This window comes from Lampris incognitus, chromosome 4, assembly GCF_029633865.1.
Source record: "Lampris incognitus isolate fLamInc1 chromosome 4, fLamInc1.hap2, whole genome shotgun sequence".
In the NCBI taxonomy this organism is placed as follows: Eukaryota; Metazoa; Chordata; class Actinopteri; order Lampriformes; family Lampridae; genus Lampris; species Lampris incognitus.
Genome location: NC_079214.1, coordinates 27,473,170 through 27,491,818, shown reverse-complemented (window position 1 = coordinate 27,491,818; position 18,649 = coordinate 27,473,170). Strand labels below are relative to the sequence as shown.

At 43.5% G+C, this 18,649-nt stretch overlaps 2 protein-coding genes across 2 annotated transcripts in view; one reads left to right on the top strand and one right to left on the bottom strand.

Annotated features, from left to right (window-relative positions):
• Nucleotides 1–1,898: 1,898 nt before the first annotated feature.
• On the top strand, nt 1,899–8,319 carry si:dkey-163f14.6 (fibulin-1). The gene is made up of 7 exons (XM_056279316.1): nt 1,899–2,352; nt 3,912–4,052; nt 5,323–5,445; nt 5,794–5,922; nt 6,790–7,005; nt 7,413–7,544; nt 8,168–8,319. Exons 1-7 carry the CDS (start codon nt 1,899–1,901, stop codon nt 8,317–8,319), a joined length of 1,347 nt encoding a protein of 448 aa, XP_056135291.1.
• Nucleotides 8,320–10,388: 2,069 nt separating this feature from the next.
• phka2 (phosphorylase kinase, alpha 2 (liver)) overlaps nt 10,389–18,649 on the bottom strand; it is a 41,174-nt gene continuing 32,913 nt past the window's right edge. Inside the window, exons 23-31 of the mRNA XM_056278533.1 lie at nt 18,442–18,521; nt 18,258–18,336; nt 17,997–18,126; nt 17,714–17,815; nt 17,426–17,544; nt 16,575–16,628; nt 15,735–15,968; nt 11,115–11,315; nt 10,389–10,586 (exon numbers count right to left, since the gene is read on the bottom strand). Coding sequence (XP_056134508.1) covers nt 10,413–10,586; nt 11,115–11,315; nt 15,735–15,968; nt 16,575–16,628; nt 17,426–17,544; nt 17,714–17,815; nt 17,997–18,126; nt 18,258–18,336; nt 18,442–18,521 — 1,173 coding nt within the window. The 3' untranslated portion in view covers nt 10,389–10,412. The remainder of the gene's footprint in view (nt 10,587–11,114; nt 11,316–15,734; nt 15,969–16,574; nt 16,629–17,425; nt 17,545–17,713; nt 17,816–17,996; nt 18,127–18,257; nt 18,337–18,441; nt 18,522–18,649) is intronic.

The following is an 18,649-nucleotide window of genomic DNA, read 5'->3' as shown; positions in this document are numbered from 1 at the left end:
AGCTGGTGGAAGACACCGGGGGCTCCGACCTTTAGGGACTGATTCACAGAACAGGGTAAAGTAGCTGTATATGAGCGGGTATCATATGGACTGAAGGGCAATATGTGTCAAAACAGGAAAAAATAATTGATGTGTTTCATGATAAATAGAAGAACAGTACTATCGGGCGTATTGTCGATGTGCAATACTCAGAAATGCATTATCAATGCACAGAGGGAGAGAATTAGACTGATGTCATATATTGAGATGTGTGTGTTTTGTTTATTTTCTCAGGCCCTCTCCATTTTATTTCGTTATTTATCAATTTTTTTTAGAGTGATGTTTAAAAATGTAAGAATACCAATAAAATATTATTAATAAAAACCCGTGACCCTGAGAGCAGGATAAGCGGTTAAGATAATGGAATTTTTCAGAAAAAAGGCCAGATATTATGCCTGTAAATTTGTTTTATCACTGGTGTATTCCTAAGATTGCTTAATCCCTTATGTTCCTTGATAAAAAGCATGTTTATTCGTATTCTGACTGTAATTCTCTCGTCTCAGGTTCAGGCTGTGCCAGCCCGGGGCCACTGATCCATGGGACCAGCAGTGTGAATGCAGATGGCTCCTGGGTGTCATTCAGCTGTAATAGTGGCTTTAGGCTATATGGATCTTCAATGTTATATTGTAAGGTCCCCATGTGGAACAGCAGCAAGCCTATCTGCAAGGGTGAGCATACAAAACATTGTCGTAATACCTTGTGATAAGAGATTTGTGGGTCTTTTGCATTTATATGTATGTGTGCGTAATTTGTGTTCATCAGTGAAATCTGAAAAAAATCACACATGTCACTGCACCTCAAGTTATCAGACATTAAAGTCAACACAGGACAAGCATAGTTTTATCCATCCATAATATTGTATTATGTAATGTCTGTTTTTCATCTTGTTCATCCTAGAATCTGACATGACGAGCTCTGTTTCACATTCAGCCATGCAACAGACCAACATGCTGCAGGCCATTCAAAAACTCCAGGCACCCTTGGCTCTGAAAAATCACCTTCGATCTCACTACGACACCCTCCCCAATACTGCCTTGAAAGAAGCCTATCTAAAATCTGCCTTTTTGTCCTACATGCCATCACAAACATCAAAAAGCAAAGGAGTTGAAGTGACTGAACTGGTAGATGGCAGGGAGCCACACGTTCAACACCATAATGCTAAAGTCTTCCTCCAAGATGGGGCTCATCTTAAAGCTTATATCCAGAAGGGAAATGGAGTGCATGTAACTAAATCTGGCAGGAACTTCTCAAAAGCAAAAACTTCATACATTGAAGCAGAGGAGGAGGAGGCTGGAGTCACAGAAGCCTCCCAAAAGCCTCCGGATGCTTCCATACAGATGACCAGTGAATCATATCTGCCTCCCACCGGGTCGCTGACCTTATCATTACTGTCAAGGACAGAACAATCCTCAGCATTTAAGGGGTTTCAAACTTCAGCTGTCAGTGCCACCACAAGTACCGCTATCAGGCTTAACCTCGCAGCACAAACTGTTCATTTCCCACATACTCGAGCCTCCACATCTTCTGTGCTTGGTATTGAAAAAGTGCTAGAGGTAGAAGGCGAAGAGTCCATCTCAGTCTCCAACGCATCCCGGATTAATGTCACCATTCATAGAAACCCTGAGGCTGAAACTGTCCTCTATCCTTTCTCAACTGAGCAAGGCAGACACAGGGGTTCAGTGGTGGACTCTGTGGGTGTGGAGGAGCTGAATTCGGATCAGACCGAGACAGAACTGCCAGATGTTACCGTCATAACACAGACGAGGACTCAACTTAAACAAGCTTATACTTTATCACATGTTGTATCTACATCTGCCTTTCCCAATTCCAAAAGGTCTCTCTCGGCTCACTCCTCGCCCATGTCGCCTTCTCCTGCCTTTTTTTCCTCCTCCTCCATGCCTCACTCCCCATCCATCTCTCCTCTCTCCCTTTCTGCCTTCACCGCCTCCGATCACAGCTCCTCCCAGTCAAAAGCAATTGCACCGCTCTCCGATGTCACCTCGCCTGGGTTCACGTTGACCCCAAATGAGCCAAGAGCCTACTGGACGGAAAACCACACCGGCTCAACAGTCGCCACTGTCGACCCTGCCACCCCATCCTTGACCCTCAACAGGCGACAGCCTGTGTGCCCGTACCCACCGATGCCCATTCACGGGACCTTCTATTTTCGAAATGTGGAGAATCCAGGTCCTGGGAGGAATCGACATTACATACAGTACGCCTGCTATCCTGGTTACACGCTGGCTCACGGAGACATACACAGCTACTGCCAGCATGGGGGCACTTGGAGTGGAGTCACACCTGTTTGTATGGGTGAGTAAAACTATTGCTTTGTACATCGGAGTCTTTCTGTGCTGTAATTGAGTTTGGCGACAAGAAGGAGCAGTGGGAGTTCATGGCACACTAGATGGTTTGAAATGAACCTACTGTGACAAACTGCTGTTCAATATCAATGCAGTAATGGGTGAAACATATTTAACTGCATGCAGTGGTCATTTTAGTACAGTCATGCCTTTCAGTCTAAGAATCTGTCAGTCTCTTTTTTTTCCTCTTTCTCTCATACACTCTCCAGTTTTTTTCCTTTTTGCTTCTTTCTTTCTCCATGTTCTCTCCTTATGGAGCAATGTATGGCAACATTATCTTGCCCAATCCTATAATTCTGCTATGCCATGATGTTAATGAAGATCGATCGACCGGAATTATTTGGTTTATAATGTCCGTTGAAACATCAGTTACCTCAGAGACATCCACCCATCTACTCATATACTGAACATATTAAGGAACTTGGATGTGATGGTACTCAAAAATCAATTGTAAGGCTACAAGTGTGCAAATTGGCATCAAACTACATCGCTCTTGTTTGTTTTTGCCACCATCTAAAGGTACCACAGAATAAGTTTATGTATTTTCTATGTCAGTACAGACCAGGCTAGGGTTAGCAAGCAGCATCTTTTAGGTCTAATGTAAACAGATTTGTGATTATACTGTAAGAACCTATTCTTGTGTAATTTTATATTATATATATATAGTTATTATTATTATATTATTTTATTATATATTATATCTTATTATATTATATTTATTGTGTATTGTGTATGGCTTCCAGTGTGGGAGGATGGCGGTGCGGACTCGCGTTTGTGGCAGCCTCACCCAGTGCCGATTGTGCAGTATCTTTGTTCACGTCTACGTCTAAGTTTGTGTCATCGAGTGAAGTTTTTATTTTGATTGTCAGTTTCGCTTGGCTGGGAGAGCTGGCGCTGGATCAGCTGAGAGAGCTCTGTCTGCTGCGTCCTGTGGGCCCGAGGAGAGGGCACCGAGGGCGGGCTGGGCTAACTGCCCTGCCCAAGAGGAAACACCAAGGCGGTCTGGCTGCGGCCTTGCCTAGCATCGACTGTGCAGTGTTTTTGTCTGTGTATGCATTTGTGTCGTCGTGTGGAGTGCAGAGGAGGTGTGTCGAGGGTGTCTGGCGGGACAGCTGGCATTGGATAGGCTGTGCCTGAGGGGGGGCACCGGGGGCGGTCTGGCAGGGCGCAGAGGCGGGACAGGCTGGGCTGGTTGCTGGCCCATGTGGACCGGCAGTTCCGACAGTCATCCTGGCTGGTGTTTGTTCTCAGGACGGTAGAACTTTTGGACTGTGTTGCACTGGGTGGACTGTGTTGTTGGTTGTGTTGTTTTGTTTTTTTTGCTTTGTTCTCTCTGTTTTTGTATGCTTTTGGTGTTGTTTTTGGAGGTTTTTGGATGTGCGTTTTTGTCTTTGTGTTGCGCTGCTGTGGGCTGGGGGAAATGGAATTTTGTTTCTTTTGTGTACGTAGTACATAAGATGAAATGACAAATAAATTGTTCCTGATTTGTTTTCTTGTGTCTGTCAACAGAGCTCTCACCATGTTCAGTCAACAACGGGGGCTGTTCTCAGCTGTGCACTGAGTCCCAGAGCCTCCATGAGACTCGGGCCTGGACCCAGTGCCTCTGCAGACACGGTTTCACCCTGCTGGATGACAAGCAAACATGTAGAGGTGAGCATAACCCTGTTTTCTTTTTCCATAGCTGTCATTGCTATTTCAAGACTGTAGCATTCTTCTACATTCTTAGTAGACCCCAGTGGACCTCTCTAATAACAAAGCACTGTCCGTGGAGGCATGTTACAGCCCATCAGAGAACAACCTGAGAACACTGACATGCTTGGGTGAGCCATTACTTTTACAGCAGTGCAATTCCCCTTACAAGAGGGTGACATTTACTGTTTTAAGAAACAGCTTCCATCCATTTTCTAGCAGCGCAGTATCTGACTCTCTAAGTGATTTCTGTGAGCACTCGGCATGTAATGCTGATTTCTTCTACCTTTAATGTTATTTGTCTACACTTAGACAAATAATCCTGCCCTGTCAAACCGGTCAATTTCTACTGATGGACTTTGTCCGCAGACATCACAGATATCTAATTATAGTTTTGCTTTAGCCTTGACATTCCAGCGCAGTGAAATAACTCTTTTAAAGCAGTTGCCAGTCGAGGGCAAACAAACATCCATTTTTGTTCCTTGACCCAAAACATGTCAGTCTCCCGTGACTCAACAAGGTCAACATTCTAATCTATTTCAAATGTGTAGAGATGTGTTAAAAATGTCCAGGGTCCTGGACAGTAAAGAGAGACTGCAGGCATGCAGATAAGCCTCTGATGGAGAACTTGTGCTCTCCTGGATGGCAGGCTACACTGGATAGACTGAGGTAGCTGACTTTACATCTTGGCTGAGTTGTTTGCCACACATCCTTGCTTGCTTCCTGTCCCTTTTGACCAAGATGGAGATGCAGAAAACATTTGCAGTGCTGATCAAACCAGCTGGCAAATGAGGAGATATGAGTGGGGATTCAGATTTCAGTTTGGATCCGAGTCATGGAGAGCATGTTGACTCCTCATCTGTTCTTTTTCCCCCTTTCACTTACATCACAGTGGGATGTTGTCCTCCCTGGTCATGCTTATGTCAACAAGCACAGATTATTGTGTGTGTGTGTGTATGTGTGTGTGTGTGTGAGTGTGTCTGTGTGTGCATGTGTGCGTTTGTGGGTGATTGTGTGTCTCCATGTTGCATCTTGTTTGCACATTATGCGTGTTGTGACAAAACCCATCCATTCTTCAGAATCCTGTAAACATGTGGTTGTGGCTCTGTGTATTTATGCTAATGAGTTTGTGTGTATGTGTATGTTGACTCATTTTCACAGTTGGACATATTTTAGGTTAATCTGGTGCATTAGATAAACATTTAAAAACGTGTTGCGTCTGTGTGTGTAGATATAGATGAGTGTGCAGAAGGGCAGCACCACTGTCAGCAGGGGTGCATCAACACATTTGGCTCCTTTAAATGCAGCTGTGATAATGGCTATCAGCTAACTCATGACCAGACCTCCTGTCCAGGTGAGTTTGTTTCTTGTGTGTGTATCTAATCAAGGCTGTAAAACCATGAACCCTCATTTGAAGAGATTTGCCTTAAGAAACTCCAAATGGGTAGATTGTTGTTGACTTGGAGTTGAATTTAGTTATTGGATTTGTTATTAGAGTATATAGCATACTTCTGCCTTCCAAAATTGGTTTGATTTCTAATAGGGAAATTACATAACTCCTCCCTTTGCTGGAAACCCTCTTAAGCCTTCTTCCCTCCTAGACAACCACTGTGCTAGACTCTAGGACAGGTCTGTTAATATGATTTGCCTCAAAGTACAATTTTTTTTTTCTTCATTTTGTTGCCACACTTGCTCTCTGCAGATGTGGACGAGTGTCAGTTGCCCGTCGCTGTAACAGGCTGTGTGTTTGGTTGTATTAACACCCCTGGAAGTTTCCATTGTGAGTGTCCGGCTGGCTACAGCCTGCAAACTGCAGATGACAACTGCCAAGGTCAGACGCCACTTCAGAGATATTGTTTTATAAGAATGCCTTGTTTTTCCTCTGTTGTCCCCCAAATAGCAGAAAACTCAAGTTCACCAGAAATGTGTAGTGTGTTCCTAAAAACGCTATGTATAAAAGAAAGAAAATTAGCCAAATATGCATTGCACGTACTTTATCATTCAGCGTCTCATTATTGACCAAAACTCTATTCACATACTGTAAATGCTTTAAACATCTCTTCCCTTTATAGGGTGCCATCGTTTCTTTTGCACTCACTCATTTTGGTGAAGTAATGGTATACACAACAACAGAAATTATATAGACTAGAGACGTCTGGGTAGCGTGGTGGTCTATTCCGTTGCTTACCAACACGGGGATCGCCTGTTCAAATTCTTGTGTTACCTCTGGCTTGATCGGGCATCCCTACAGACACAATTGGCCGTGTCTGCGGGTGGGAAGCCAGATGTGCGTATGTGTCCTGGTTGCTGCACTAGTGCTTCCTCTGGTCGGTCAGGGCGCCTGTTATGGGGGGAGGGGGAATAGCGTGATCCTCCCATGTGCTACATCCCCCTGGTGAAACTCCTCACTGTCAGGCGAAAAGAAGTGGCTGGCGACTCCACATGTATCAGAGGAAAGATTTGGTAGTCTGCAGCCCACCCCAGATCAGCAGAGGGGTTTGAGCAGCAACCAGGATGGCTCGGAAGAGTGGGGTAATTGGCCAAATAAAAATTTGGGAGAAAAATTTCCAAAAAGAAAAGAAACGACATAGACTAGGACTGGAAGTAATATGAGAGAAAAGTTTTCATGGTATAAAGCTGATAGCACCCATAGTAGGCAAAAATATTAGCTTTCCATTTTGTCGTTGCTGTGGTGCAGACATAGATGAGTGTGCTGACAACCAGGGACAGGGGCCCTGCACGGAGCAGTGCCACAACTCACCGGGATCCTACCGATGCTCCTGCGGGTTTGGGCACACCTTGGCCGGAGACGGACGGAGCTGTGTCCCTCAATGTCCTCCTGGGTACAGGAAGCAGACCCTCGCTCCCACACCTGATAAATCAACAACACACACACTTAAAGAGGAGTGTGTAGGTGGGTTAAGTTTGTTTGCTATGAAAATTTTACATACCTTTATCATCATATTTGTTAGCTTTTTATCTTTGTATGCTTTCCTTGTCCGTCTTCTCTAATTAAGACTTTTAAAACTAACCTGTAAAAACATATAAAGACATACAGAGAACCCTGTAAAGGATTCCCGCATTTGACATGATTTGGTGAGTTGTTTAAGTGTTTGTATTGTGTTGTGTGTGGGTTTTTTTTTCCATGTTTACAGTATTTTCTTTCATTATGCAGTTTTACATTCTAATTTCATTGTGAAACCTGCCTGGAAACCAAATTTCCCTTTAAACACATTGACGTTTTTGAATTTAGAGGATGAAAATGAAAAGTTGTACGTAGACATGATGTGAACAAAGGTATCTCCTCATTCCAACACACAGACATAGACGAATGTGGGGAGGAAGCCCGGCAGCTCAGCAGATGTGAATGGCAGTGTGTAAACTTACCAGGCTCCCATCGCTGCATCTGTCCGAGAGGATACACGCTCCAGACAGACGGACGACGCTGCAAGGGTCAGTGAGAAACATATGCGTGCACACACACACACACACGCACGCACGCACACACACACACACACACACACACACACACACACGTGCACGTGCACAAACACTGTTAATGACATGCAAATACATTGTTCTTGTACGCTTGACGTTTTTGCTCTAGTTAGATATCTGGTTCTCTGCCTTGAGGATAGCAGCCCGGTGGCACAGTGGTTAGCCCAGCCGCCTCACAGCAAGAAGGTCCTGGGTTTGAGCCCCGGGGTAGTCCAACTTTGAGGGTCGTCCCAGGTCGTCCTCTGTGTGGAGGTTGCATGTTCTCCCCATGTCTGTGTGGGTTTCCTCCGGGTGCTCCGGTTTCCTCCCACAGTCCAAAGACATGTAGGTCAGGTGAATCGGCCATACTAAGTTGTCCCTAAATGTGTGTGTGTGTGTGTGTGTGTGTGTGTGTGTGTGTGTGTGCCCTGTGAGGGTCTGGCAGCCTGTCCAGGGTGTCTCCCCGCCTGCTGCCCAATGACTGCTGGGATAGGCTCCAGCATCCCCGTGACCCCGAGAGCAGGATAAGCGGTTTAGATAATGGATGGATGGATGGATACCTTGAGGATACAGACAGTAACAGTCTCTGTCTCTCCCAGACATTAATGAGTGCAGTCGGAAGAATGGCGGATGCTCCCACCTGTGTGTCAACCACAAAGGGGGATACAAATGTGCCTGCCCAGCCTCCCACCGTCTCTCCCCCTACAGCTGGAAGAAATGTGTGCCCAGGATAACAGAGGACAGAGGCTAAAGGACAAGACTCAATACTGTACACACCACCTGCACCGTGTATAGCCCCTTTAATAGCCACCTCTTATTGCGATGACAAGAATCAGACAACAGGTAGTGTCGCAGTGCCAAGTATGTTTCTGACATGCAAAAATGACTAACACTTGTTGTAATTTCTAGGTATGCAGTTGGAAATTAATAGCTTTAGTAGTCCATCAGTTGGGTACTGTATGAGTCTCCAGTGCATTCATGCAGTGGCAGTATTTTATGTGGTATTATGTTATAATAAGTAGCAATATGTTTTTTTAGTTCATGGTGATTATGTGAGTCTTGAATTGATGATTTACAAATAAGCTATCAGATGGTCAAAACAAGAGATCATTTTAATATATGATATATTTTATTATTCTTTCATGCCCACATAGCATAAGTAATTTCTTAAAGTATGTATGTAAATAAAATAAGATTATGACAATGTATTTGGGAGGAGGGGTAAAAATTAAATTAATAAAACAAGTCTTTTAGAATCTGTTATATAGTCTACATCTAACAATTTTATAAGACATTATATTGCTAAAGAAATTGAAATAATTTTTCACTTTTAACAATAAAATAATAGTTTTTACCCTTGCCCGTTTTATTTTAAAAAGCTTAATAAACTTTGAGTAAGCGCTGAGAAAAAGCTGGGAAAACGGCTTTTCACTCTTTCTAAGTTGTTCTTTTGCTCGAGCATCAGACTCAGCGAGTCCGTCTTTCATCAGTACACTGCACTGTTCTCACACCATGTCACCGTCTCCCTGCATCAATGCTCTTCTGTCATCATATGAACACCTCATGCGCTCACATAATCCCATTGGCTCATATCACAGACTCAGGTGTTTCTGAGGTTACGCGAGATCTTACATAGTGGGTCAACCATGGCACCCGCATTAGCAAACAAACTTGACTGTCTTCATTCTAGACAAATACTGCATGGAATAAGAACACAACTTCTTTTCCCCCCCTTTTCTCCCCAATTGCACTAGGCCAATTACCCCACTCTTTCAAGCCAACCCGGTCGCTGCTCCACCCCCCCATCCCCCCCGCTGATGCGGGGAGGGCTGCAGACTACTACATGTCTCCTCCAATACATGTGGAGTTGCCAGCCGCTTCTTTTCACCTGACAGTGAGGAGTTTCGCAAGGGGGACGTAGCACGTGGGAGGATCACGCTATTCTCCCTCAGTTCCCCTTCCCCCGGAACAGGCACCCCGATCAACCAGAAGAGGCGCTAGCGAAGCGACCAAGACACATACCAACATCTGGCTTCCCACCCACAGACACAGCCCATTGTGTCTGTAGGGACACCCGACCAAGCTGGAGGTAACACAGAGACTTGATCTGGCGATCCCCGTGTTGGTAGGCAATGGAACAGACTGACACACCACCCCGATGCCCAAGAAACGCAACTTCAACATGGTAAAGTTCAGGCAACATGTCAACTCTAACACAAACCAGCAACATACTAACTCAGTGTATGCTTTGGAGATTACAACTTAAACATAAAGACGGAAAATACATTTTAAGGTTAATTTTCACACAATGTCTCATTCACATAATATATGTGTATATATATATAACCACAATCTGAAAACGTTGGCTTCTCTTTACCAAATAAGTTAATTAAACATGGTTAGCCGAATGCAGGAACACAATTAAGTATTATTATCTACAGCAGTCAATCACAAATAGTGTATTACAGCTCTTGTAATATGACAATTCCAACATCCAGTATGCAAGACATCAGGCATGCAGATACATCTGCTGGCATGGTAAATATTAATGTCAATAATCCAGATACATGATATGTCAGCTGTTTGTTGTGAACTAAACATATTTAAATAACTTGTTGAATAGAATAATTATGGTCCACAACAACAAAATTAACAAAGGAATGGTTTGAACTCAGTTGCCATAGCTATGCTGTTTAAAAATATCTGAGCAACACAATTTATTCAAGGTCAAATAAAGCACCATGGATTTCTATGAACTGACCATGAGAAGATCCTTCAGGTTCACAGTGTCTCTTCAGACATTCAACATCTGTCAGCAGCAATTACATCTGCTAGGCTGGTCTCTCACTGCATCAGGCAACTAGAACTGGGTAGGAAGTCCTGTATGTAAGTAACTACAGCCTTGGACAGATAGGTCATGGTGCCATAGCAGCCACTGGGGGCGCTATCGTAGAAAAAGTTGCAGATGCCGGTGGCTGGATCCTTCTCCATAAAATAATCGCTGGCACAGTGGGATTTCTAAGGAACACACCATGGGAGAAGGTGATGACAAAGACATACACTGTTAACGCCCAAATAAAGCCATGTCATTTTACGCAAAATCTAACCCTCAACCTTGTATTGCCTAATATAGAAAACATGGACATTTATGGTAACAAGTTAAGTCAGCACTGCATACATCATCCATTTTAAGAAGTCGAATACCTGGTGTTAAACACACCAAAAAGGAAGAAAAGAATTTGTAAATGGAATGAGATCTTTTCAATCCAATGCAAATCAACTTGTCAACTTGAATCAATAAAATTGTTTTGATTCAAATGTTATTTTCTTCTTATTAGTGGAGTAACATGCATTGTTTTACTTTACTTCAGTATACTGGCATTTGTATCTTAAACTGTTTCTGCAAATAAACCTGCCCAATTGGAATATGTTCACCTCAATTGCAGATTTTTAAACTTGTTCGTTTTAGGACTGAAAATAAGAGTAAATTACTAGTTCTAAAACGATTTATTTATAGGGAAAAGTAATGCAATGGCATAGTGGTACCTGGTCATGGAAGAAAAGGTCATTGGCCATGTGTAGGATGCGGTCTATGTGAATGATGGCACCAATGTTGTCCACATCCACTTCAGCCACCAGACCCAAAACCATAACAGTCTCCACCAGCAGCTGCCGGTACTCTGGTTGAGGGACATGGTTCAGGACTGTCTCCACCTGCACAGCAAACTTGATCTCCTCCTTTGTCATCTATAATATAATTAATGAGTTTATCATACAGATGTAAACACATGATACCCATTTACACATATTCTTGCACACATGAGCACACACAAACAAAGGTACTAATAGCAGGGACAAAAATATTTGGAGGATCCGGATTCAGATTGTAGGCTGCAAACTCTTTTAATTTAGCTCACTTGACTGTATGTACCCATGTATGTTTGTGAGTTGGTTTGTGCAATTGTTTGCAAGTTTGTGTGTGTGTGTGTGTGTGTGTGTGTGTGTGTGTGTGTGTGTGTGTGTGTGTGTGTGTGTGTGTGTGTGTGTGTGTGTGACAGAGTGCGGACGAAACTCCTCTTATGCACTGTCAAAGTGCCAGATCCAAACTGCCATTTCTTAACTCTCTCTGCGCTGTCCGTTTGCAAGTCATTGAGCTCTGCATTAAGTCATTCATCTCGGTGAGTGTGAATCTAAGGTTGAATGGATAACAGTGGATATATCAGAATCAGAATCAGAATCAAAATACTTTACTCATCCCCAAGGGGGTCTGGAGAGGCGATGCCACACCTACCAGAGGGAGTGGAGTTAGTGTGTTGTATTTCGGTGACATTATTAAGCCACCACAGATGTCATCACCACATCAGCAATTTTAATATGACTGTTGTCATAAAATTTTGAATGATAGTTGCACTTACTTCTGATTACACTATTTGTATGATTAAATGAATAAGTTGCCTGTTGTCATAATTAAATTATATTTGGCGTGTGATGTTGGTGGGAGACAAATATTTGATAGGGGCTTTGAAACAAAAATAATTGGCTTATGACTGACAGGTAACAAAAAGTGTCAAAGCGGAACTACATTGTGGGTTTGTTTTTTTTCTTTTTGTCATTTTTTGCAAGTGGTAGATCGTGGTTTACATTTGGACTTGGGGTGTGATCTCAGGCTTGAAAAGGCTGGTGCCCACTGGTTTAAATTAATTCACGTCTTTTACTTGGTTGCCCCATGAAACACAGTAATTCTTATTTTACTGAACGCTTAATAAATACATTTTTCATTTTGCTTTTTTACTTGATGCATTAGTGACAATTATTGGCCTGCTATACATTCATATATGCACAAACCTGCACACAAAAGCCAGCCTAGTCAGAATGCTTGAGTTTGCCAGAAAGATGTGTCGGCATCGATTAATTGTCTCTGGTCCTTTACCTGTGAGGGGTAATGATGAGATGTACAGTAGGCTTAGGCTCACCTCAATGAACCGCTGGCTGAATGATGTCTTCTCCTTTCTCTTTTTCTGTTTGAATGGTGTCATGTGAGTCTCTCTTGCATGCATGTGCAGTCGGTTCTCCTCCCAGGTCTCCGTGGTGATGGTGGTCGCCATTTGGATGCTGCCTGCCTTTCCACTCCTCACATAAGTTTTTCTTTTATTACATGATGATGCTGGTCGTGTGGCTTGGGTCCTGGAATGCTCCGTTGGCATGTGGACACTGCTTGGCATCCTGTGCATCATGTTCTTCATAAATTTTATGTCCATTATAATTCTGTTATCCACTTTCAATGTTGTATTATGTAAATTGCATGAACACAACATCCATTGCATGCTGTCCGTCTTGGGAGAGAGATCCCTCCTCTGTTGCTCTCCCTGAGGTTTCTTCCTATTTTTTCTCCCTGTTAAAGGGTTTTTTTAGGGAGTTGTTCCTTATCCGATGAGAGGGTCTAAGGACAGGATGTTGTGTTGCTGTTAAGCCCACTGAGGCAAATTTGTAATTTGTGATATTGGGCTATACAAATAAAATTGATTTGATTTGATTTGATTTTGCCTAAAAGGGTGAAAGTGACACTCCCAACCAAACCAGTAAAGTTGCCAAGCCCACATCAACTGCTGGCGAATTTGTACTTCCGCTGGAATAGTGGGGGTTTAAAATGCTTTTAATAGCTTTTCCCCGAACGTACTTGGGACCTTACCAACTTTGGGATTCAAACCAACAACCTTACAATTACAAGGCAGGACCTCCTCCACTCCTAGTCGACCACATCACATCACATCACATTAAAGGACACAGCCACTGGTCCAACAGGGATACAAAGGCATCAGGATGTATTGTGAAAATAGTACAGTTAATGAATAGGACTGACTCTCTTAAATCAGAGTGGCTGCAGTACGGTGCCTGGGGAGCAGTTATAGGAGTTAAATGCCTTGCTCCAGATCACAACAGAGGGAGCGCGCATCTATTCCTGACTCCCATGCTGGATTAATTCTGTCTGGTAATTCTGTCTGAACAGGTAACCATTCGGTTGCAAGTCCCCTTTGCTGAACTCCAATCTACCTGCTTCCCCCTAATATGAGCAAAAGTAGAATAAATCAAGAGTGACATACATTGTACTGAGACATATATGATGCAAGACATGCTGTGGACATGAATAGCTGTCATACTTTTTGTAATCCCAATGTAGCGGCATTTGCCCTCCTTTCTGTAGTGCTCCCATAAATCTTTAGCGTCTTGCTCAGTACTTGAAAAGAAAGTCTGTCCAAGCAGAGAAGCAGTGGTTTGTCTAGCTTGTGAATTTTCACTAATCTTCCATATAGATCCTTTTGGACAGCAAAACAAGCAGGCTTTGCATGAGGGTTAACAACAAGAAAGTTCAAGGAAAGTGGAGTGTAAAAGTACACAGTGCGAGGTGAATATTGCATTGTAAACAGTATGGATGTTCAGGATGTTTATGTATAATGCAAAGTGGAGATGACAGTGGACTTTGGGGGGAGCCCCCCGGCACCGCCTCCCCCTCACTGTGCTCAGCAGCACGGTTTCTGTGGTGGGGGCCTGCAGGTTTCTGGGTTCCGCGGTCTCCCGGGACCTGGAGTGGGTGTCCCAACATGGACACGTTCATCGGGGGGGGCCCAGCAGAGGATGTGCTTTCTCCGTCAGCTCGGGGGGTTCGGCCTGCCTCGGGATTTGGTTCTGCACTGCGGTGGTCCGGTCTGTCCTCTGCGCATCCATCACTGTCTGGTTGGGTCGGCCAGCGGATGGAGCAGGGGCAGACTGCAGCGGACAGTTGGGTCTGCAGAGGGAATCATTGGGGCTGGGCTGGCCTGCCCTCCATTCGGGACTTGTGCATCTTAGGACTCGGGAGGCAAGCAGGCAACATCACTGTGGACCCATCGCACCCTGGTCGTGGCCTTTTCTGGCTCCTCCCTTCTGGTGGGCGCTGTAGAGCGCTGTGCCCCAGATATGGGGATGGTTTCTTTCCGTGGGCTGTCATTCGAATGAGCACTTGGCACTGTCAGTGGGTCTAGCCATTTTGTATATACTGTGCTGTGCATTGTATGTGTGCTGGTATGCTCTGTCATGTCCATCTGCCTCGGGCATGTATGTGGGTGGCCTGCTGGCATCTGTTTTAACATCTCTGGTGTGTTCTCTGTGCCATTGCCCCTTGTTGCCTCTTATTTCACCTGTATATAGTCGATCCTTGTGTGTGTGTCTGGGGATTGTTGTGTTGTGGTGTTGTTGTTCTGTGTTGGGTACACTGGGAGAGCCACGGGGCCAGAGTCAGGTTCCATGTTTGCGCAAACCTACATGGCCAATAAACATGATTCTGATTCTGATTCAAATGTGTGTTGAAGATGAGTAACTGTACCAGAGATAAGCTCCTCTGATAACGCCTGCCCTCCCTTGTATACTAAAAGGCTCTAAAATACATGCCGTGTTCGCTAATAGGGGGAAAAAATTTTTTTTAAGAAATAACATCCATCCATTATCCAAGCCGCTTATCCCATTGGGTGGCAGCTGGGGAGAAACCCCGTACAGGTCGCCAGTCCATCACAGGGCCGATTAACTCCCGTCACTTAGACACCAAATTGGTTATGAAGGAACCTGAACTTTTGGAACATATTAGCAACTGCTTTGGTTAACCCCAGTCCACCAATTACTGACAACAAATGAGCCAGATGGTGAAAGATGAGGGTTGGACTTTGCCAATAAATGAATGGAAAATACAACAACAAAATTTCAAACTTAATCAATACATAATTAGTAATGGGCAGCACGGTGGCACAGGGGTTAGTGCGGTCGCCTCACAGCAAGAAGGTCCTGGGTTTGAACCCCGGGGTTGTCCAACCTTGGGGGTTATCCCAGGTCATCCTCTGTGTGGAGTTTGCATGTTCTCCCCGTGTCTGCGTAGGTTTCCTCTGGGTACTCCGGTTTCCTCCCACAGTCCAAAGACATGAAGGTCAGGTGAATCCACTTTACTAAATTGTCCCTAGGTGTGAATGTGTCAGCCCTGTGATGAACTGACCACCTGTCCGGGGTGTCTCCCCGCCTGCTGCCCAATGACTGCTGGGATAGGCTAAAGCATCCCGCAACCCGAATTCAGATAAGCGGCTTGGATAATGGATGGATGACTGTCACAGGAATACCTGCATGAAACAAGACAGAGGTGCCTACCTCTCTGGTGGTCGAGGAAGGCAAGACGTAGCCATCGATGGACAGGCCATGGCACTTTTGTAGGATCTTCCAGACTTTCTGGTAGAAACCCATTGGTACTCTGTTGATAGCCCCATCCAGCCTGCGCCTCCTCAGCCACTGGCCCTGTCTCTCCTCCCATTGAAGCTGGCCATCACCTGGACCAGTACCCACTGGGGACAGGATACCACTGGGGGTGGAGGGGCTGCTGCAACGCTGTTAGTAGTATACAGATACTTGGTAAGTAGTATATTTAGTATAGTATAGACAGATGTTGTGCATGTGTTCTGTGAAACATGCATAAACAAACAAATTAGAACAAAACAGACAATGTGAACATCAATATGTTATATAGTCAACGCAACCAACAACCAGATACAAAAGCATCATACAATGGTGCTTTTAGCAATGCAAGATGGTTAACCAGATACATTAAACAAAATGAACATTGCAAGCTTGGGTGGACAATTTGCAAGGCTCAGCATTTTCGGTTTTTACCCATTTTCACTGAAAAATACTCAGATTTTTAAACTGATTTTCACCCTGATTTTATGTTTCCACGGATCCAAAAGTTGTTCCTGTGCGTGTGAGGTTATATAACAGTGTCCTCTTGTGGCAAAATTCGGCATGCTGGATGGCTTTGAAAAATAAAAACCGAAAACGCTGAGCCTTGTCAATTTGATATGAAATATGAATAGAAAATGCCATCCATTCAGATGATGCATTTCATCATATCGATATTCTAGCTGCAGCAACTCTGAAAAAGACTAAGCAAACTTAAGGTGATTGAAAGCAGATGTGCTGTGGGGTGAAATGGTTTACCGTTGAACGAGGAGAAGTGACATTGCTACTGACAGAAAGACCGCCGGCAAAGATCTACAGATGGACATGGATAACAGAAGATGACAGGAATGAAATGTAATTTCATGACTTTGTTTCAAAAGCCATCTCATTCTGATTTAAAAAAAAAACTCTTGATGGTATCACAGTCAAATAAAGTACTTTGATTTTGGGATGTTTGACTCAAGAACTTGAAATTACAAACCAGTGTTACAGCAAACACACTGATGATGGAGATTCTCAGAAAAAAGATGACTGATTGTTTATAGTATGACTATACATCTGGATTTAAGGCCAAATAAAATTGAATTTTAGCAGGTGAATATGTGAAAAATGTGACTTCTTAAACTCCTCTTTACATAAAAGCCATTTTTGTTGGGACACTGAATTACGAGGTAATCAGGTACTTGATGTGAGAGGGCTAATGAAGTGGAATTAATCCCTGTTATGGATACTAATGTAATGTTGAGTTGGCATGGCATGTATGAATGGGACTTAGCCAATGTCTTGCTAGTCTGAGATTAGAGATGAGACAGTCACATGCCTATAGCTATTATCAAAGTCAACCCACACTCAAAGGCCGAGAGTCATCCAACTGCAATTAGAACCAAAAAGACCATTTTGACAAGGCAGATATAATAGATAGATAGATAGATAGATAGATAGATAGATAGATAGATAGATAGATAGATAGATAGAGAGATAGATATAAACATAGGGATTTGTAGAACATATTATTTATTAGGCATTAATAACACAGCATATACCAGAAAATACAGCTATATAGAATCAGTTCCACAAAATATATCTATTTTGTGACGTGTGCTTGTCACCTGTTTGATTTCGCTCTTGAGCTTGCGTATGCCGGTGCGTTCAGTCTTGGTGGCTCCGGTGTGTCCCAGTTCATGAATGGATATTGCAGGACTGGCAGTTATTGACTGGATAGGGCGCACTGACACACGGAACAAAATGCTAATTATTCCAACTATTTTATTCCTCTTCACAATGTTCTTAATCTTGACCTCCTTCCCTCCCTCAACCAGCACTGTATGACTCTTTTTAATTAAACACTTCACCCTTGGCTTTCCCTTGTTATGTCCTGTTGCCTCCCGTCTACTTACTGCTCCTCTCCACTCCAAATTCCTTGCCACTGAGGATGTGGTGCAGCAAGTTCTTCATGTCAAACGGACTCAGGCTCATCAAGCTCTCGGAGGCCTCCTCACCTAAAACAATATTTTTATTTCCATTTTCCCTCCATTTCCATTTCCTCAATGTGCTAACATAGTTTCTAAATGAGTGTTTATGAATGTGTGTGTGTGTGTGTGTGTGCTTGTGCATAGAGCTGTGTATTATTTCTGTATGTTTCTGGTTTCTGTGTTTGTATACTTGTGCAGACATTCCTACCAGAGCAGTGAAGGCTGCGAGCCAGCTCAGTGGCCATCACTTGCATGATAAGGCCTATCCTGAGCCTGAGCATGTCCCCAAATAAAGCGGGCTGGGAACGCACGTACATGGCTAGATAGACCATGATCTCCTACATGACCAAAACACACACACACACACACACACACACACACACACACACACAAGCTAAAAATAGGTAAGAGTACTATCTTAAAAAGTAAAAAAAAAATGGTACAGAGCTATAGTTTGACTTGTTGTTACCTGAGTGAGAACAGCGATACTGATGTCCTGACCGCTGGCTTCATAAATGAGCGTGTTCAGCTCTTCAGGAGGAAGTGGCCTGAGATGGTATGAGCAAGTTCACTTCTTTAAGATAAAGCAAATATTCCACCACAAAGTCTCTGCAACCATGTCTATTCATTTTTGGTTGAGAATTACAACTTACGCAGTAATAACCCTCTCTCTGGGCTGAGGAGGTAGACCTACTGTCAGCTGCTTGTGATGGGAAATTAGATCTGTGCAAGCCTGTAGAAAAGACACAAAGATCGGATGAATTGGTAACAATGTGATATTTTATTGGAACATTTTAAATGGGAAATGGATTGCATATATATATATATATATATATATATATATATATATATATATATATA